The following is a 22,648-nucleotide window of genomic DNA, read 5'->3' as shown; positions in this document are numbered from 1 at the left end:
TAATTCTGAGGAATTGTTTCCTTCTCGCCATACCAAAGAGAGTTCAAAACACCAGACAGACATAATACTATAATGCAATTTCAGAAACACCATCTATTTTGCTTGCTTTCTTTTCTTTTTTTTTTGCAAACCACTATAACAGGGACAGTGCTTTTTATTAAATTGCTTTCTGGGGCCATGAAGAGAACATTCAAAGCCTATAAAGCTGCCTGGTGTCTTTGTTTTTAAATAGAAAAAAAACTAGTATAAAGTATTTAGTTTATGGATGTCTGTATTTACATGCTCATGTAAAGCAATATTCTGGTTTCCTGCTGGTGGTCAAAGCCTGTTGCCCTATTCTATAGATTCTGTAACACATTTTTCCTCTTTCTAACTGAATAATAGAATATTTTACAGATTATTCCTGGTTTTTCTTTGATTAGGACTCCTTCATGGCAATGTCAATTGTTGTTAACACTTAAAGAAAATCTTTGCATTTGTGATAAGCTTGAGCAATGGAATGTTCTTTAGGTTCCTGGATTCCTGCTATAGGCTGAACCACTTTTACCAAAAACTGAAGCTTCTAGAAAAAAAAAATGAAGTGTCTGTGGCTTATACAATCCAAATTAATAGCAATGTAGCTAACACATTTTTTAAAAGAAAAAAAAAAAAAAGAAAAAAAAACGAGAGAGAGAGGAAAGAAAAAAAAAAGGACAAACCATACAGATATTTTGCTGAAGGCCATCAAGTCCTTGTTAACACACGGAGGAGTGAATCCCTGTTAAAGGAGGAGGACGGAGATTCAAGTCACCTGACTGGAGGCTGCTAATTGAGTAGTGCTTTTATTTCAGGCATAAAGGATGAAGATAAGTAGTCATCTTCAAAGTGACTAGAGCTAGAATTATGTACAAAGTAATTCATCTCAATATGAGGTCCAAATTGCCTTCTGGAGGTATTTAACTCTCTCTACTCTCTCTATTGTATGCATAGTACTGTAAAGATGGAATAACAGGCCATTTGAAACATGCAGTGTGATTTTATGGGGGTTTTTTTTGGTTGGTTTTTTTTTCATCTACATATTGATTTCAAGGTTTTTCAGGAACATTTATTTCTGGTGGTCATAAGACGCAAAGAAGAGGAATCAATTTAGAGATAGAAACTAGACATATTATACATTTAGGCAGTTAAATTTTAGTACCAGCTAACCTGAACAAAAATAACACATTTTTCTTCAAATTCAGCTTAGGTATTGTGAGAGTTTGAACAGAGAAAAAGATTATATCTTCTAAACTTGCCTGGATGTGGAAGCTTGTTTTCTCTGGTTGAAGCAGAAGGATTTTTTCAGTGCCACTCTGTCTATTTATTGTTTTTGTTATGCTGACATGCAGTGATCCTGAAAATGGATCTGAATTACACGAGATCATGTAGTAATGCTTAGCAAGGGGACACTCCTACCCTAAGCTGCCCACCTGAAAATCGCTTACAGATGTGAAGAAGGAAAACTTGAGCATGAAGAAATAAACAAATGGGAAAGGCTGCCTGGCATACATTAAATGAAATCCACCTTCCCTTGATCCTAGTTCAGTAAACTATTTATAGAGGACTTTTCCTCAGGAATGACAATTTAGTGGTTAAGGTATACATGGGAAGATGAGGTTTTTGTGGTGGAAAGGAGGGAGTTTGTGTTACAATGGATGTAATGCATCTAGTGTAAATATTAATGAAATTGGGTCTCATCTGACTGAATATGGGTGTCTGCACTGCAGACTCTGTTTTTAGTCCTTCGAGAGCTACTCAGTTGTCCTGGTTCTGGCTAGGATAGAGTGAATTTTCAAATGAGCTGGGAGAGGATCTGGAGCTGGTGGAACCTGTGGGTAGGGATAGGTTACTGATTAGCCAACAGCTGGGACAGTTGGCCAAAGGGCTGTTCCATCTCACATGACACCATGCTCAGTATATCTGTGAGGAGGGTCTCCTGCTACTTGGGAAGAAGTTGGTTATCAGGATCCACTGTGAGCTATTGTATTGTAAATTATGTGCTTTGATATTTTCTGTTATTTGGGGTTTTTTATTTGTTCTCCTTCTCAGTTTTCTGTTCTTCAGTTGTTCTCTTAAACTGTCTTTTTAATCTCAACCCATGAGTCTTGCCTTCTTTTCTTTACCAATTCTCTCTGTCCCACTGGAGGGTGGGGAGAGTGAGTGAGTTACCACGTTACCACCTCATTAAACCTTATGTTTTGTGTGTGCCTTGCTGAGGAGTTTAGGGAATTCTGTTCTCTGTGTAGCTCTGAATGTTGCAAGCTTCTCATAGCAGCTGACCAGAAGGATGTAAGCTCCAGGCTATTAGATTTCTAAAGAGTAAGAGGGAATGCTTCAGTCTGCACCCATTAAACTATGGGTTTCTGCAGTGGAATGAATTGGGAAGTTATATGTGAAGTAAGTTGAGTTTCTTTTGTTTGGTTTTTGTTTTGCATAATCAACATCAACATCAAGAAATAGTTGTCTATGAGTTTTAAATTCTGGTAACTGTTTTTGTCCATTATTCTCTCTACTGACTAAAGCTCTGGGGATTTAGTAGGAAAGAAAGATGAAGGGAGGAAGAAAGACATCTTTCTCCTTTACTCCAGTGAACTGGTAAATTATATCTACTTTTAATATTGTGTGACACTAACTTAACAAGTGGTAGTAAATATGAGTTCATCGTATTTGGTGTGCATTTACTCTTCTTATGTTTTCCGATCTTTTTGTAATCTAGCTGATAAATGATGTGGCATGTGTGGATGTCTATTTGTCTGTCTGTCTTTGTGTGCGATATAATGGTGTAGGACAGGTAAGCAGTGAGAGTCAGAAATTAAGTGATGTGCTCAAGGCTATAAAGGTTGTCGCTGTCTCTGCTGAGATTGGAATTTAAGCCTCTGTGTCTTTGTCAGAGCTTAGTCCCTTAAACTGTGCAGCATAGTATCCTTAAAGTGTTGGCAAAAGTTAAAATTGACTTTGTATTATAATGAGAAAAATAAGGAATGATTAATAAAAGTTTTCACTCAAGCTTCTTAATTTTAGAGCTGCCTTTGTAAGTAGATATTTAATAGCTCTGGAGGAGTCCACTCTTAATTACAATAGTTTAATTGTGGTCCTAAAACCCTAATTAGGTGAAGTACTCTTAAGTTTAAATGCTTTGCTAAATGGAGGTCTGCATTTGTTTCAGGCATTCATAACCACTTGTTTTCAAATTACTTCTCCTTCATTAACTGTCTTCCCATCACTTGGCTGTACTGTCCTAGAAGTCATCACATGTTTTACTAAATTGGAAAAGAATTAAAAATACTTTTTTTTTTCATGGAACTAACTTATTTGTGTGTCTGATAGGAATATGAGATGAAGAAAAATAAATTCGGCAATAACTCACTATCAATTTAGACAAGTATCTCATACCTTTGAAATCATCTTTCTTTCAAATGAACCAAGTGAGAATGCTTCACTATTATGGATTGAGTCTATTTTTTACCTTTTTTTTTTTTTTTTTTTTTGTGATGAACTTGTAAGGATTCTGCTTCAGAGTTTCAGAAGTATGAATTTCATCTACTGCTTAATCTGTTTTCCCTTTTGTCATTTAAATTCTAAGTCACAATATGTTGATAGAGAGTCCTAAAAAAAAAAAAATCAAATGTGAGCAACAGCTAACTAAGCCTAGCCTACCAATGTACTTAATCATTGTTCCATAGTATAATTTAAATAAGCAAGTAAATAGCATCTGTCTTACAACAAATTGGGTAATTGCTAATGAGTATTCTGTGCATGGTCTTATCATGAGCAGTATGGTTTATAATTATGCACCTTCCTCTGAAGAACAAACAACATTCCCTCCAGTTGGGTACATGGACGTGGCTGATTCCTCAAGCGTAGCTGTCAGGGTGGATATTTACACTGACAAACTGCTTGCCTATGGCCCTGAGGGGTCCTTGGACCTCTCCACATGTTTAGAGCTACCAGGTGCCCAGGTAACAGCATCAAACTAGAGGATGTCTGAGAAGACAAATGCAGAGCTGGGAGATGAGAGGCATCAGGAAGCAGCAAAGATGGGGGTGCTCAAATAGAGAGGAAAAGGAGAAAGCAGGCGGCTAGGTTAGTGGGGATGACTGGAAGAGAGGAACAGGGTAGGGAAGAGGAGAACCTTGCTCCCAATGCTTGACAAATTCTGATGCTCCTCACGATGTCTAGTTTGTTTCCATGGTGGTACTCTTGAACCCACACTTTTCTGTGAAGTGCAGTACCACAAATTAAGAACAAGATTTTAATTTACCTTCATTTCTCTTTTCTGCTCCTAAATAGTGTTTTGGGTATTGAGCACTCAATACCTCTGTAGGACTAAGGAGTACCTTATCAACATCTCAAATTTAGGCTTATCTTATAACAGCTTACATGGACTTATGTAAGAAAGAAAAGGCAGATTTAAAAATAATGGTTTGGTTTTATTTTTTTTTTTTCTTTTAAGGAACTATTTTTTGTCTGCGAAACATCTGAATTGCCTTTATAAATAAGGGGCAAAGGATGTGTTTTAAAGACTTACCTAACTAAATCTGTACTTAAAAGTCTGAAATTTATAGTCACAACCATTTTCAAAATTCTTTGGAAAACACAGTGCTACACTAATCAATTTGTTATTTGAATGTGTGAAAATAATTTTAAAGCATGTATTTGATATGGTAAATAGAGTCCAAGGAAAGCAAAATTACATGAAATTGTTTTCTTAACATACTAACTGTGGTAAATATTTATACCATTCCTCCCTCTAAAGTAAAATTGGTGCCACCATATGTGTTTTCCTCCTTATTAGCAGTAGTTAATTACATGGCACAGTAAACCTACTTTCTGGAGTTGCAAAGGATTTTTTTTTTTTCTGTGATGCTAACTATAAGATTCTGCATTCCCTGCAGAGAAAGGTAAAATGATGAAAGAAAAACAAACAAAAAAATCCCTTACAAAACCACTGAAGACCCAACTTAGCAGAGAACTTGTGTTAAACGTTAAAATGTAAATAGCCTTGTTGCCTGGCCTTGAAATAATTGATTACATAGTTTTAAATCTTTGATAACCTTTTCAGAAGTCGTTTGTGTGCTTGCATGTGTATGAAGATGCAATGTTTTGAGAATTTTTACAATTCTGCTATTTGTATACAGTTGGTGATCAGGCTTGACCCAAATCCAACCATTTCATAAATGTACATTCACTTCACCCGTGATTTGCACCTGCTTGTCTTAAAACTGTTATCAACTGCAGCATTCAGCTGACCTTGCATTTTTGAAAAGTTAGTCCATTTTACACGTTTTAAAGGATTCTTCATTATATTCAAAGTACCATAAAACTCCTCATTTCCTTGAAGAAAGCTTTCAAAAAAAAAAAGGCAACATTGTTTTCCTCAGACTTTATTTATACACTGATTTGTTTAGCACAAAAAAGAATGCTCTTATCTTTGTTTTTGATTTTACATTGCCCTGTAATGCTAAACGTAACTTCTGTAGCTCAATGTTAAAAGGAGATGATAATAGAGAAAACTGAGGATGGTTTCCTATGAGCCTGTCGTATCCACTTCCCTGAGAGAATGCTACATCTCATCTTGCTTTCAGACAGGATCTCTAGCCTGTAGTGTGCGTTTCCTCGGCATCTGGATCTTCTGCAACCTCCCTTGAGAAATTTAGCAATGCTGCTTAGGAAAAACAAAACAACAACAAAAAAGCGCTATTGTAAAATATCAGTCATAAATAGAAATGTAAATCAAAATACTAGAGTTGGTTGGTTGGGGGGTTTTTTGTGTTTTGGTTTTTTTTTTTCCCCTGGAGGTCTTAAACTAGTGACATTACTAGGGATAAGAAGTTCTATAAGCTACAGACTGACTTCAGCATGTTGCATAACAACTGAATAAAGTCTGGAAAAGGAGACTTACTGGTTATTACACATTTAGAGTACAGCATTTTTAAGCATGTTATATTGAGAAAATAACTATCAAAGACTTTAGGTAGGAAAATGTTCTCTAAAAAGTTTCTCTGGAATTTGCCAGAAATTACACAATGAATGAAAGTAACACACTGAACCTCCTTTTAGCTATATATTTATTTATTTTATGATGTTTTCTATTTGATAAATTTAATCTCATTAGTCTACTGTGGCTTGAGTATTATTCTTTGAGTTTATTAGCAGAAAAGAGATTGTTTTTGTTTGGTTTTTAGTTTATTTTTTCTATAAGCCTTTGCTTTTCTTATGAAAGATGAAATGAATAGTGCCCACAATACAAGCAGAATCTGACAGATGATGAAACAAAAAGTCTGAAAATATTTTAATGAACTTTTCCTTTTAAATATGTAAATAAGAAAGGTTACTTCATATTTACCCAGCCCAAAAATTCTTATACATATGAGGCAATCCCATCAGCAGTGGTTCAGTTTTGGCAAAAGCTGTTTTCTTAGGAGACTACAGAAAATAGAAAGAAAATAGAAGTGGAAAATAGAAAAAACAAAACAAAACAAAACATCTGACTCCACAGAAGGTTCAATTATATAAATGTTATTCTTTCACAATGCTCATCTAATTTTTTTAGACACCTGCAGCAGTTCAAACCTTATGTATTTCTACTACTTTGCTCTTATTCTAGTCTATTAGCCTTAGCAGTAGAAAATGTTTTTTATATGTATTGAATCTTCCTTACTGAAATGCTATCTCCCACAGACTTCAAGACAAGATTTTTTTTTTAAACTCCTTCCTTTTAAACAATATTTTGCATGTTTTTAGATTATTATCCTGTGTTTCTCAGTGTTCTTTTTTAGATGAACATATGTAGAATTTTTTTCCAGTCTTGCCTCTCAGTACATGTTTGCATACCATTAACACAGCATGTTAGTCACATCTGAACTTGTTTTCTTTGCTCTCTGTCCATTTACAGTGCCCTAAAATGGCCACTGAAGTCCTTCTGGACATTTCGCTCATGCTGAGCAGAGCAGAAGGATTTTTGTAGTCTGTACTCAGTGTTCTTTGCCTTTTCTACAAAAACATGACACATTCAGTGGTGATATCATCTTGAGTCATTCATTCCTACTGTTTTAAATTCTCTGTTTGTTTTATTGATTATTGCTGTCCGTATTTAGCATCTTATACTTGTCTTTAGAGAATGTCATCCTATTTTTTTTCTGGTTCATCAGTATAAATTCAGATAAATCCCTTCTTCTATGACACACACAGTTCTGGTTTGATGTCACCAGAATATCTAATGACTATTGGTTCACTGTTCAGTTCAGTAATGATACATACACTGAATAAATCTCTGTCACCTAGAGAGGTAGTCTGATTATTCTTTTCAGTACTTTTCCAAAAATGTGTTGTACTAATGGATCTAAAGTCATGACCTCTTCAGTTTTTCTCTTTCTGAAGATGGGTATTGCTCATATTTTCCAGTCTTCAGGTTCTCCATCCACCCTTTGCTGAGTCTGTAAGAAACTGAGAGCTTAGGCCCTAATGCCACTTCCTAAAGTAATGGAAGTGATGATGGACAAACATGACTAAAGGAAAACAATCAGTCTTATCAGTCTACAATTGGACAAAGTGTAATATTAGAGAGAAAAAATAATCTTTTGTGTAAAACAATTTGTTTAAAAATTTAGGACTACACCTAAAAATAAAAGGTCTGTGTACCATAGCATTTAAATTAGGCTGAAAAGTTGTGTGGGGCTGTGTGTAAATAAATATAAAACAACCCATGTAATAAAATTTAAAATAATTTGGAGAAGAAAGGCTAAAATAATACTTTGTGTCAAAGATATCACATTGAATTTGCCCCAGACTTTGAGAGATGACCTCAGTAGTATTATTTTCAGTAATTATTCAAACTAGAATTTGTTCTTTTGTAGCAAAGGTGTTTGACTGTAGGAGACAGCATTATGGCTGCAAGCAGTGTAGAATGTTTTTTTTGTTTGGGTTTTTTTTTTTTTTTTTTTTATATCTCTAGCTCAGGAATTACCATGTTTTTGCTAGTATTATTAAACATTTGTGAGTAAGAGATCTACTGACTTGATGCAGATCAGCCCAGAACTTATGGAGTGGTTTGCATTTCATGCTCTGGTTCCATTTGTATACATTGGTTTGTGAAAGCCAGATGGATTGATGAAATTTTTCTTTGAAAGCATTTTCAATACAAGGTATTTACAAAATCAGTAAAGTTATATGTTTAATAGCTTAATCAGTAATTAATGCTCTTTCACAGAAGTTGATGTCTCTGGTAATGTATGACAGCCAGGAGCACATTGGTAGGGAGAGCTGAATTTTCTTGTTGCAGTGTGATAATGTACAGCTATTACTTTAAGTACTTGCTTGAAAATAGCTATATTTTCTTCAAGGAGTATCCTTGTTTGTTGAAAGTCATCAGGATGTCAGGAAGAAAATTTTAAGTATATTCCTCAAAGAAATTGCATTGATGGCTGAGGGAATGTAAGTTTAGTGTAGATTTTATACATGTTAAAGTTGTTATATGAAGATTATTCTATTTATCTGTGCATTTCTAGAATGTGATAATTTTACAGAATTCAAGTTTTGCTTTTCTGAGAATAATAGGATTGAATATGAAGTTTGTGTCAGGGTTGTTTTGCTCATTAATCTGACAGGCCATATCCTGAGGTGAATGGCTAGGCTGTGCAGGGTTTTGTGGGTTAATATATCATGAGTGAGAGCTGGTGGGTTTTTTGAGTCCTAAGATAAGAGATTGTGGAGTTGTTGCTGAGATATTTCTGCTCTGTAGTATGATGAATGTTGAACTTATTCTTAATGGTTTAGGATCACTATAATTCTTGCTGCATATGGTAGTTCAGTCTTAGAAATGGCTAGATTGTGTTCTTTTCTTTCCAAGTGAGAAGTTTTGTGATGCTTTTAGTTTTCTTGTTTTTATAATGCTTTTGTTGATTATTCACTTCAGGATTTTTTTTTCTTGATCAGATCAATATATTCATACAATTTTAGATATGTATTTGGATGTTGCCTACTGTTGGATGTACAATTTTGGTTTTCAGGTTGTCAGTTTTTGTGACTAGATTATTGGATGTAGAAAAATGCTTTAAGACAGGATATTATTCAGTTGTTTTTCTCAGCAGAAACTGAGGGCCCTGGGAGAGACAGGAAATTGAAATATTCTTAGTTGTTTTTCGTAAAATATGTTAGGGCTGTTGCATAAATGTCTGTGGTTGATGTTTGGGTGGTAAGAGATGGCATAGGAACCATTTCCTCTTCCATTACATGGTCTTTTTTCACTGCATGATAAGTGATGACTTCTCATTTTCAAGAAGCACAGGATTATATTTTTAAATTTGATTTCTATTTTAGTCGGGTATTTTTTTTTTCTCCTCTCTGAATGGTGGTATAGTGTATTTTCACAACACTGACAAAACTATGTAGAAAGTCTTATCTAGATTGTGTGTGTTTTGCCTAGGAAATAGATGTCACTGCTTACCTTGGCGTCTTTTTCCTGGTGCATACTTTCCAATTCAAATGCCATATTTTAGCATTTTGTGTATTGTTGATGATCATTAGGGATATGTTAATGTTAGCACATTATGTTAGCAACACAGGAGGGGCCTGAAGATCTAGACAGAGTTGTTTGCTGAAAAAATACTTAGAAGCTATTTAGAAATATGGGAATTTTTTTTTAATATAAAGAGATAAGTGACATACAAGAAGGCGGAGGAATGTCATCATATATATTTCCCGATAACAACGTTGGATTATGTATTAACATAATTCATTTATATCCTTATTGGAACAAGTTTCCTTCTACTTTCTATTTTTAATGGTTTCGTGCAGTTTTGACAATTACAGATTTGTGAAATGTGGATACTGTTTAGTAATGCAGGTCTATTAGTTTATTACCAGTGCATTTTTTTATAACACTCTTTTGAATATGCAAAATTGTCACAACTTTTTTAATTAACTGAAAAATCCAATTTAAAAAGCTTCTATATGGCCCTGAGGATGTGGCCTTAAGGACATGGACTTGCATTAGATGGTAATATAGTCTTAAATAGCTAGTTTGAGTTATCATATGAGACAAGGCTAGTCAATAGCCAGTGTGAGACAAGGTTACCTAAATCCAGCAGCAGCAGCTCCACATTTAACTGGCAACATACAGCTATTCAATCAGCTTACAGACCTGGTCCAGCTCCTGCTAAAATGAGGAGAGATTTACTGTTGATATCAAATTGAAATTGATTGGGACTTTGACTGACATTTTCCAAAAGGTTTAATTATAATAATGATTTTGAATGTGTCTAGTAGGGTTGAAAAATTTAAAAACTTTGTCACATAAAGTATTGAAAGATTCCAAGCTGCCCGAAGATCAAAGATAAAAATAGGACTGAAGGAAAGGCATATAAGAAGCTGAAAGATGAGTCAAAGCCTGATCTTGTGTAAACATGTAGCAGGAAAAAGAGGAAATGTTTTCTGGGGAAACTAGGGACTTGAATCCGTGTGTGCTATATGTCAAAAGGGAACAAGATGTTGTATGAATAATGCCAACGCCAGAAGTACACTTTGAGAACAACTGTTTTGGCACAATCATTTTTCTTCAACATTTAAGCTTCTGCAGTGGTAGTCAGTGTAGAAATTGCCAAGAAAAAATGTCTTTTTCTGAAATATTAGAACTGAAGACTTTTTATGGTGAGGATGTCAGGACAAGATACACTGTCAGCCTCCGCGCAGTAAGGGACAGAATGGTCAGGCACAAACACAACAAATCATGAAAATGAAGAGCAGGCAGCAGCCATGATACCCATGTACGTTGGCTTTCCCTGGAACCAGAGAGGCTGGAGGAGCAGGCAAATTGGTGCCTTGGGCGCCAGGTCCTTGGGGGCACTTGGCACATGTTGAAATCCAGAACCAGCTACTCTCCTGGCCCTGGGGTTTGTCAATGAACCATACTGTGGAGTGACCACTTGAGACATCACCTGGCTCCAGACAGTCAGCATCTGGAGCACATTGAGGTGTATGTCCTAAAATGAGCATGCTCCAAGCAGAGGCAGTTTTGAATGCCTCGGAATTTGTTCCAAATCAGACAGAAATAGAAATTATTTGAGTGTATAGTTCTGTATTACTTGGTTTTCCCCTTGTTTAATCCTGTTTTCTGGGATATTGCTGACAGCAAATTCAGAGCCCATCTGCACCATGAAATTCCCAAAATAAATACAATACATTTAACGTGCATTTTGGGAGAGTTTTTGAGATTTCTGTATTACTCATTGTTGGCTGATTTGGAGCCACTTTGTGATTTTAAATATGCTGATGTTAATGTATACTGTACACGTTGGATGTTCTAGGTTTTACTTTATTCATCGGCTGAATATGAGGTAATGTTTTCAAAATTGGAAGTTTTAAGGTAGTTATCCATTGACAAACACTTTTAAGTTAAGTGATATTACCAAATATACTAGTTGTGTGTTCTCTTTTGTGTCTTCCTGGCTGAATTATGGGTTTCGACTTGAATGGTCAAATCTTAGAAAGAAGCCCCAAAACCAAAAAGCTGAAACTTTGGGCAAGATGTGAACTAATCATCCCTCAAGAAAAGAGAAAGTAAATGTTTCCCGCGCACTGCTGACAGAGATGTAGTATTTTGGTATGCCTAACGTGAATTTTAAAATGCTTACCCCCTCATGTTTGTCCTCTTGCTGCTGAAATAAGCAATGCAATTGTTTAAAGATGACTGACTTAGAAAAGGAAGAGCGGCAGGTTGTTGTAAGCATGGGGATTTGTTATCCACAACTAAAACCTAAGGTGCTCTGGCCTGGTCTGAAGGGAGGAAAATCTCCTATGGGGATAAAAAGACAGACCAGGCGCAAGGGTGAGATATGCGAGATATGTGTCTTCATGCACGTTATCCGAGCCTGTTTCTGCAGAGAAACAGGTTTTTTGCTTTAGGTAGAGGTTGAGTACATTAGTAAAACCCTAGTGAACTGCTGTTTTGCTTTCATTGTAATGAGTTTTATGTGAAGGGAGAGCGCAAGGGTTGAGGAAGGAAAAGTGAAATTTCAGCTAATAAAAAAGCACAAAGGTCTTATCTCCTTTTTTCAAATGTACATCCAGAATAGCCGCAAATGAGAGATAAAAGTATTGTGGCAGTAATAAGTATTAAGAAAATGTACAAGCTGTGAGACTTTGCAGAAAAGATGTTTTTAATTGATTTTTTTGTTCTTGTTGCAAGTGCTTGAAATGTAATTTAGATGTTACTGAATGTCTGGGGTTTGCTGCATGTCTGATGAAATGGAATAGCTGCCAAAAAGTGTTATTCTCAGTTATATTTAACACCTTGTGCTACAGTAAACAGTACAATTTAGAAGAGTAAGTTTCTTTTTCTAAGATACAAATAATGCTTACAGAATAAGAATAGTGGAATTATGTTTACCAGATAATTGATTCAAATTTCTGGTTAAATTCTAAAAGTAAGAGTCATACAGTAAATAGTCTATCTTTTTTTTTCTTAAGCATTTATTTAAGGCCTATGCAGGAAAAAAAAAAAACAGAGTTTAGAATATTCAACCTATTTAACGTGTGATTAAACATCACTTAGTCAATCATGTTTTCTATTTAAGCAGAATGTATGAGAATTTTGTCCTCATAAACAGCAATCCTTGGTATGAAATACAACACATCCTTAGAAATTTCTTAATAACCAAATAAAATCCCAATTTATCATGTCTTGAAGCTCAGAAAACCCAGTCATGACTCTCTTTATCTCTCCACATGTGATTCTTCTAATGTGAAGCCATGATGTAGACTTTTCTGGCAAGAAAAAAAAAAAACCCAAACCTTTGAAATTTTATATAAGGAAAAGAAAGGGAATGGAGTAATTCTAAAATAAAATTAAAAAAAAAAATAAACACAAAACCACCAAATCAAAAACACCCACGAAAAAAACAATCACCAAAGAAAGCCATCATTATACACTCTATGCCATATTGACATGCTGTATAAAGTTTCTGGGAAATCAATTTTAAAAAGCTTTTTAAAAACCGTTTTTTTGGTCTGCACTAACAAGCATGCAGTATTTTTAATAGCTGTACAGCCATGCAACCACGCCACTCGCCTGACCTGAACCATAACCCTTAATTATTCTAGGGGTGGAATTCATATCCTGCTATTAAAGTGGAATAGATCTGGGTTCAAGTAAGACTGAAATGCTAAGGTGAGCATCGCTCCATCTGTCCTCCCTCTGACCCATGCAGCACCCGTGGTGTCTGATCATACTAAAGGGTACTGTTTCTGGGACTTCTCAGCAGGAAATTTTTCAATGAGTAATTGTACTGTTGGGTTTGTTAAATTGTATACGGAAATAGGATCACAGCCTGGTTTTGCTGACCTATACCTTCAGGAAAAGCTTTAGGTTTTGTCTGACTCCTGAGAAGAAATGGGAGGACTTGGGGGAGGAAATGTCTGAGGAAAAGCGTATTGGCTGGTGAGCTTTGGGAATGAAGTTCAAATCTACATTTTCAGCATAAAATACCAACAAAAACACTTAAAAGAGCTGTATTTAGAACTTATTTATAAAGTACCACACTGTTCTCAACAATACATGATCCGATAGTAATTTATTTATTGTATTTACACAGGGGTGTTTGTCCCAGGAAAGATCATTGAAAGAATTCATTTTTTTAGACCAAGTGAAAAAAATGACTTCTCCAAAGGAACACAAAACACCATCAGTGAATGTGTTTTGTTTTGTTTTTTTTTCTTCTAATGTGACTAAGGAAGTGAGAAGTGTAAAGCTTCTAGCCTCTGTTTTTCAGATTACAAAACTTCACTCTCGCCCCCCTCTTTTGCTGCTTTTGTGTGACTTTGAGGAATACGAACACCTCAACTACCTGTATTATATTTACATGATATTTATAAATTCTTGAACATTCAAAGTCATCATCCCAAAGATATGTAGGCATTGCTTTCACATTTTTAATGTATATGCAGAAATTCTCTATGGTCTCAATTACTTGTTGTAAAAAATTCTGGGTCAATTTGGATTTCTCTCTGTCTGCTTGACATTAGCTTCCCCGCCCCCCCCCCCCCCCCCCGATATTTATGCCCAGAAGACTTTAAATATGGGCATTTTCTGTAATGTAATTCAGAATGAGTAAAGGTAAGTACATTCATTGAAGTGATGTAGAAAAGCGTACTTCACTGACAGTAATTGCTCAGTGCACTCTTTCAGAAGATGAAAAAAAATGATTTATCTCACTGTTTCATCTGTAAGACCTGATTCTACAGGAACGCCAAAAAGAAACTTAGTATTTTTAAGTCTTTTGAGTCTATGCTTTTTAAAAGCACTTTACTCCTTATCATAAATGGTCTTATGTAGTCCTGCTGGTATTTTGTCCTTTTTCTTTATCGGTATCCAAGCCACATTACTTGAATTAGGCTCCCTAGAAAACTTCAAAGTTAAAACAACAGTGAAACTGTTGCAATATGAGCTCAGCCTTGATAGACAAAAATTTTGAGGGGAAAAAAAAAAAAAATTGATTATCCTGCAGTTTTAGGACTAAGTCAAATAAATATCACTACCTTCAAGTGAGTGGTTCATCAAAAGCACAATTTTAATGCCAGGATTTTATTCTCAGTGGATGTCAGTTGGATTGATATCACTGGCCCATTGGCTGAGTAATTTGTGAAATAAAATAAATATACGTGAAAGTTACAGAAAAAGTTAGTCCACCAAAATATGACCATGTTAACAAAAATAAGAGTAAGACTTGATAAATGACGCATTCAGAAAAACTGTCAATACCTACAAGCCTGTTCTTTGGAAGAATACGTTTTCACCATAAACTGAAAATGTTCTCATTGATGTCAGCTTTGATGTGTTATTACAATATGTTAGATTAACAAATGCTTTCTAATGTCAGGCAGCAATTAAAGAAATTAAACACTTTTCCTCCAACATGATTTTTAATATGGCTGCAGTTTAATTGAGTACAGTGTATTGTATAGCACCAGACATTCCGCTGGAAGGAAAGAAGCAGCAGTCACCTGTAACCACCGTTACCTGCTTCCGATCGCCTACCTGGATTTTCAGATGCCTACATAATGCCTGTGTTGAAGAAAATGAGACATCCTGAAATTCATGACTTTAGCTCTGGTATTCCACTGATTTAAATTGATGGTGCTGAATGGAGAAGTTGCCTAGTTGTCTAGCCCACACCGTGTGGCAATCCGTCATCTTCCATGTGATTCGAATTCTTTAGCAGTGCGCACCATCAGAGATGCCACCCTGACCTCTTATTTATCATGTAAATACTATTTTCTATTATTTCCTTTTTAATAGAAATTCAAATAATTTAATTATATATGTTGTTTTTCAAATCTTGGTTCTCGTTAGTTGAAAAAGATATTAATTTGTATATCTGTATGGTAAAATAGTTTAATAAGTAGCTATAATTAAAATATTAATGATGTGAGAAATTACTTTATCTAGTTCTAGTGTCTAATGAGAACTCTCTCTGCATCAGATAGAGCCAAGCTTAATGTTCAGTCTTTCAAACATTGACTGGGACCATGTATTTTGTAAGTGATATGTCCTATATTTAGTGACAAATGCAGATGTTACTGAAATCTGGAAAAATTCATATATATTAGTAAGTTTTTTTTTCTCTAATAAGCCAGCAATAAGTCCAGTGCAAATTCAAATTAAATGAGAGGCTTCTTTCTGTATTGGATGCTCTGCTGCCAGACTCGAGAACCAAACCAGTGGTCTGATCTGCATGTTGTGTATGGGATAGTGCCTGGTACCAGCTGTAAGAAGTGTGATGCGGTGGAAATTAGGGACTGCCTTCGCAAGAGACTTCTCCACGTCTGAGCGAGCAGTTGACTTCTGCTTTGAAGGAAGATTGCCTAATCGTGCATGGGTTTGACTAATGAAACTGTGGCTGCTCTGATAAATCCACACATAAATGCCTAATCCTGTTTTAAAATGCGACTAAGTTGTTCTTTACCCGAGCAGGGAAGTGAAATTGCAGGCTTTTTATCGACCAGTGCAGCCTATGACTAATGCTAATAAACATCACTTGAGGCATCTGCTGAGGACTACAGGCTTGCCTAAGCTAATACACGTCAGCTATGATATCTTCTGGAAGTTGTGGTTGTTGCCCCAACACAGAGACCAAGTTAGCCACACTTTGTAGGGTTTATATTAAACAGCATTAACATTGTGTGGCTACGTATTAAGCTATGCTACAGTCAGCAGAGTGCGTGTGATCTTGCAAAGTCTGGCAAGAGAACAGTATCTGGCTCGGGGTGAGCTTCAGAATCCTGGGGAGCATGGGGTGGTGCTGAGGGAAAGGGTGCTTGCAAATAGTTGGTCAAAATGAAAATGTGTTTCTTTTCTACTGAGAAATGAGAACTTGATCCAATTATTCTGTATGCACAAAATGTGTATTACCTAATCAGAATTTCAGAGAGAAAAGAGAACTCGTTAGTCCAGTGTCTCTCTCTATGGTTCCCCTCACAAACATAGAAAAAAATTAGGGAGCTGTTTTCGCAAATACTGCAGTAAAAGAAACCTGTACCTTAATCCTTTCGGTTGCATGGTAATGTGCGATTAATGACAGGGCTGAGAACCGCAGGAATCTGGGAGCTCCTGCTTCCCTGAAATGCAAAGTTCTTGCAGAGCATGTATTTCCCTCAAGTGAGCAGTCTGAGTGTATCTAGCTCCTAGGAAATGGCAGAGATTATTGTCTTTATTTATTTGAGTATTTAAAAGGATCTTCTGAACCCCAGCACTCAGTACATTTCATATACGTTGTAAAAGGCCAGATCTCCTCCTGAAGGACTGTGCAGGGAAATGATGTTATGTCATGTAAAAAGCCAACAGTCCTTCCTCACAGGCTGTGTGCTGCTTGCCTGATGCTGACGTGAAACACAAACCTCCCCAAATGCTTTCTCACTATGTAGTTGCAAAACTAGCTGCTCTTGTGAATTTTCCTTTGCGATCTCCAGAGAAGGAGGTAGAGAAACAAATCTGGAGTTTGTTCCTTGTCTACCAGCAGATAGTAGCATTTCATAAGGTGTCTGCATGCATGAACATTTGGGTGTTTTCTAATTTCTCTATTTATTTCCAGTTACATTAATGTTACCATCTCAATGTTTAAAACTACAAAATAGTGTTTCAAACTACAAACAGAAGTCAGCTAAATCAACAAAATGATGAAAACTTTGAATACTTTGAATTTTCTGGATTGTTGTGGCATAATTCTTTATAGTATGGAATTACTTTTGCTTCTGGCATGGAAATTACAGTAAACTTGCATTCACGTAAATGGAGAAATTTGATCCTAGTTCTCACATAAAATTACACTTTTTCTCATGAAAAAGAACTCCCACGAGGCCTGGTGTTTTTGCAAGAAATTCTGACCCAATTCGTATATATTACTTGTAAAATTTATATCCTTTCTTCTCTCACAGGCACTGCTTGAAATGTTATGGGGAAAAAACGCATTGTAGATTGCATCAGCTTTTTCTTCTTTATTCCCACAGGCACAACAGCTGACAGATCTGGAGCAAAAACTAGCAGTTGCAAAAGATGAATTGGAAAAGGCAGCCCTTGACAAAGTAAGAAGTGTAACGTAATGTAAGCGTGTTTATCTCTATCAACTGTGAACATTTCCGTGTAATTTGACAAAAACAAATGAAAGTCTTGCAATGATTTAGATGCATAGTTAATTGCATATACCTGGGAGTAAAGCTACTGAGAACAGTGGAACTAATTATGATGCATGAAGTGAAGTACAGCTGCAGAGTTATTTAAGAGAAGGGCGATCAAATTAGAAAGAAACATCTCAAAAACTCAGAGAAAGCCAAATGCTACAATTCTCTATGTGCAAAAGTACGCTAACGAGAATGTGCCTGTAACCCATGCAATTTTTATCTGAGCTTTAGTCATAGTTCCGAGTAGGATCCAGTATAGAAATGAGTCAGCCTCTTGTGAGGTGGGACTGATGTGACAGGAGTTAATTATTCTGCGGGCAGAGGGGCCCACCCGTGTCAGGAAGGCTGTGGGGAATCCCAGGAAGGGGACACAGGAGGACATGTCCACTCCTGTCAGCTGTGCAACAGGGGAGCTTTCTCCTAGGTTTAGGGTAGCTGGGAAGAAAATATGCAATAGGGAAGCAGTTTATCAGAAAGGAAAAAACTTCAATATGCTATCCAAGACTACTTTTTTGGCTTGTTTTTTTTTTCTAGTGTTTTCAGGTTCCATTATAAGTATGTCATTTGCACTAAAAGTGCAAATCTTTAAGCTTCTTTCTTTAAGCTTCAATATTGCAATGACTGAAATAATCCTTTTCAGTGAGAATTTGCATCCATCATTGCAAAATGTCATCCCTGTAAGCAATGCTCGCAGTAGCATTATTCAAACCTGTGTGTGCACCTGGTAATATATCATGTGTTTCCTGATAGTACACTGAATGGAGCTGCTCCACATATTAATTTAAAAATTAAACATGTTCCTTCTTTTGTTGTATAACACTCACAGGCGTGGTCTCTCACCAGTGCCAATATACTGTCTGTGTCAATGGCAAGAGAACAGTGCTTCCCGTAAATATCTTCTAAATTTAGTTATTCACTATAATGCAGAGAGTTGGGAAGGAGAAAGCAAAGAACATTCAACATCAGGAACTTTTAATGAGAATGCTATTAAGGGATTCTGTCTGCAAATTAAAAGGGGATTTGCAATACGCCCCACTGACTTCTCTGACCCTTTGTTTCTTTCCTGTTAAGTATTATAGAATTTTAATTTAGGGCTCAGTTATGGTTCTGTAAGCTTACCAGAAGCCCAATGTTGCCATCTTGCATATCATCAAGAGAGTCTTTAGATGGCATCATTGCTTACATTCTGCTAAAGTGCAGTGGAGATGGCAAGCAGGAATTAAAAAAAAAAAAGCAGTGCAAATGAAGGAAAAAGACAAACGCTCATATCAGTGAGAATTGTGAGACAGTTTTATGAGACTAGAAATACTCATGTTTGACTAGTTCTAACTGCAGGGTAATAAGACCATTTAAGTTATAGATACCTGTTTTCCTCTGGTTAAGAGCTTTTCTTTATGAACTGTGAACTGCAGAGAACTTGAGATGGCCAACGGTCCATCCATGTCTTCAGCAAAGACTTGGCCTCAACTGTTTTGACAATGTTATCTCACAGTTTCAACTACAGGAATGGAAGCAGTATGTAAAACAATATCCGTTTTTGGAACAGGAACTGTATTTGAAATGAATAATTCAGTGATTGAATCTCAAGCTGTGCCCATAAATAGGCATTAATTTGTATTTTCCTTTTGAGAGGATCTCAGAGGTTTCTATTAAATATTAGGTTGTGCTGACAGTGGATGTAGTGTCTTTCATAAGACTACACTACAGCACTTTTCTAGTTCCTGCAATGGACCCTTGGAAGACTGACAAATTTTGCATTACCACAGCCCAGATTATTCTATATTCAATCCAACCACATGACAAGAGTATAAACAGATCTGGGAAATCTGAAGACATGAGTCATATGTTGGTAGTATTTTGACCAGCAAGCAGGCTATTTTGACCTCAGTCACATCTATGCAGGGTTATTGAGAACTTTGTCAAATGACATGCCTGGTTCCAGTAGTGTTTCTTTAAGTTGTACTCTCGGGCTGCCCATTTTTATATCTCCTATCAGGAAAGTCAAAATTGGATTTTGCTACCCACAGGATGAAAACAAAATAACCTATACTGCTTTTACCTTTGGAACGGTGAAATGTCTGACTGTAGCCAAGGCAGAACAAGCACTGGATGGCAGAGGTGGGAGGATGAGAAATTATCCAGAGGGATTTCTGGATGAAAGGAGCATGGTTTCAGATCAGTGTGATTTGCAGGGAGCACTAGAGTCATACAGTGCTATAATGGCTGGGTTCATATCTTCAAGCAAAATTAGAGGGTACGCTACCTCTGTCAGTTTGGTATCTGAGCTTATTCTGACTATGTCAAATGGTAATTTATGTTCTCTGTGCAGTCACTTCTGGAAAAGTTAGAGGAAAAGACATATTACATGAAAAGAAGTATGCTAAGGTCTTCTGTTGCCAAGTAGAAATTAAAAGATCCCCAAGTCAGATGGATAAAGTAATTCTTTCCCTTTTACATGGCCATTAGGTCGGGGACATACCAATCTGACTCAAGATTTGTACATTTTAATAAGTAATTCATACAAAGTGCTGTCCTCTTTGATGATAATCTAGCATTCCTCCTCACTGTGCACATCTTAAGGGAAAGACATTCAGTTTTGTCTGTTAGCAAACAAACCAAACTCCATTCCATCTCCTATTTCTTTGATTTTCCTTCTTGTGCTGTGCATTAGTAGTCTTTTATCCTACTGTTGAAATGTACCCCACTAACTGTTTTTGTTTATTTTTAATGAAACACTCAGATTTTGCCAGTTATGAGGTACATTCCCTGTTTCCAGTTCAGAGGAAGTTTATCTGATCTAAAACATGGAATATTTGTTGAATTCTAAAAAATGCTTTTAGCAAATAAACTAAAACAAGGTGGTGTATGCTGAATACTATTGCTTAGGATTTGTATAACTATGGAATATTTTTATATTAGATATGTAATATTTCACGTGCATAGTATGTAGTGTGTAATGTTACTTATACATTTTTTGCATCAACTTTTGCCGTGGTATACCTTGATTTATATATATTTAAAAAAAAAAAAAAAGGGTTGAAATGTGCTGATGTAGCCTGTATTTATAGGTACATTCTTAATATAAATAATAAGAGCAAGATTTTTTTTTTTTTAAGGCCAAATGCTGCCCAGCTCTCTCTGAAATGAATATAAGAAAGTTACCTCGATATCTAGCGTTTGACTCTAAGGGTCTTGCTGTGATGGAGCAGAGATATAAAATGAGATTTTTGTCACTGCCATAGTTATCTCACAGTTCTTACTGTCTCAGCCTATTTCAATGACAAACTGCTATTTTAAATAATATATCTATGTTTCTGTGAGTAGAACAGCAGTGTTCTAACATGAGTTGCAAGCACTTCACAATTAAAAGTTTTAGTTTGGCTTGATGGACAGTAATGGAGCTGGACAATCCTAATTCTTAACTGATGAAAAGACATACGGTTTATTTACTGTACACTTCAACAGCATAATATGTTCATGAGGGAAGTAATCTTTATTGGATTAAAACCAGTCTTTATAACCTGTGGAAAAATACCAATTTTTCTGAACCTTATAAACAAAGTTCCATGTGAAGTTTGCATCTTTGCAATACTTGTGAACGTTTATTCTCTGTAACTACTACATATAACATTCTGGACGCTGTATGATATTTGGTAGATTGTATTTTTTGTTTCTTTTCAGATGAAATAATATTTAATAGTTATTTGCAATAGTCAATGTGGATAAAATTGCATGGAGGAAAGGTAAGAGTGCGATAGCTTCCTAGGCAGTTTGGTTTGTAATGCACAGTAACCTGACCATATGAAAAATTTGCTTTAAACAGCATTAATTTCTTCTGTTGATAAGAAGAAGCAGGAGCTGCTGATAAATGTTTGGTTTAATGCAGAGAGAAAAAGCAGGCAATTTTGTTCATAATAATACATCTTAGAGAACTGATGATTTCTTATTTTCCCCAGGAGTCACAGCTGAAAGCTCTGAAGGAGACCGTGCAGCTTTGCCTGTCTTCCGTTCTGCACAATCAGCCTCCCGCTACGAATATAATCCCTTCAAAACCAGCTGAGAAGCTGACATCCCCAGTTACAAAGGGCTCAAAAGTTCCATTTCAAGTGACAAGCACCAAGGTATGGTTTCCTCTCTCATTTCTTTAAAAATATCTTTGAAAGTTTGTCCTGTAAGAGCATCAAACTGGAACTAAGGAGGATTTTAAATTCATTGAAAGATTAGGATGAATTTTGAGGCTAATTCTAAGCCTGTTTCTGATGTCAATAAACTGGTTTTAAAGTTGGGAAGCAGCTACTTTTTTTGCTGAGGATCAAAATAATTTTGAATCACTTGCTAAATGTACCATGTCTGCATAACAAATCTACAAGGAAGATTGGTTTGCATCTAAAGTAAGTGAGGATGCTAATTCGTAGGATTATTTACCTGTCAGACACTGATAGTGAGCTTGTGGTAAAATAGCACTAAACAGTAAGACAGTTTGTGCTTATCGTGGGGTGGTTTTTTTAGTGAAAAAGACTGATTTAAAACTGTAAAATAGTTTGGGACACCCAAATCAAATTTGCCAAAAGGAATCTATGGAATTGATAATAGGCCATAGGGAATATTCCAGTCATGCAAGATGGGAAGGACAGGTTAGGAGAAAGCGTGAGAAAAAAATTGATGTGTTTTGATCCAGTAGATTAAAGTGTTTTAATACAGTCAATATTTACAGTGATTAACAACTGTCCTGATAATTTTCATCTCCAGGGTTGTATTTTGCTCGTGTATTCACTTGATTCAATAGCTCTAGAAGAAATCTGTGGTTTCAATTAGAAAGGATGTTTTACAGAATAATGACTGAAGGACACTTTAATGTCCTCCTTAAATTCCAAAACTCTTTCGTGAAATACAGATAGGAATTGCTAACTTGTAATTTTTATATGGCAGCTGTTGATACTCACTATTAGCACAGAGGCTG

General features: G+C 36.0%; 1 protein-coding gene across 2 annotated transcripts in view; it reads left to right on the top strand.

Annotated features, from left to right (window-relative positions):
- LUZP2 (leucine zipper protein 2) overlaps positions 1 to 22,648 on the top strand; it is a 206,133-nt gene that overhangs the window by 144,982 nt on the left and 38,503 nt on the right. For both annotated transcript variants that reach the window (XM_086748692.1, XM_086748690.1), the window contains 2 exons: positions 17,518 to 17,592; positions 21,645 to 21,809. In XM_086748692.1, the coding sequence (XP_086604818.1) occupies positions 17,518 to 17,592; positions 21,645 to 21,809 (240 nt within the window). The remainder of the gene's footprint in view (positions 1 to 17,517; positions 17,593 to 21,644; positions 21,810 to 22,648) is intronic.

This window comes from Chlamydotis macqueenii, chromosome 5 (genome assembly GCF_036417535.1).
Source record: "Chlamydotis macqueenii isolate bChlMac1 chromosome 5, bChlMac1.mat, whole genome shotgun sequence".
NCBI classification, from domain to species: Eukaryota; Metazoa; Chordata; class Aves; order Otidiformes; family Otididae; genus Chlamydotis; species Chlamydotis macqueenii.
Note: the sequence above shows the minus strand (reverse complement) of the source record. Positions and strands in the feature narration are given on the sequence as shown.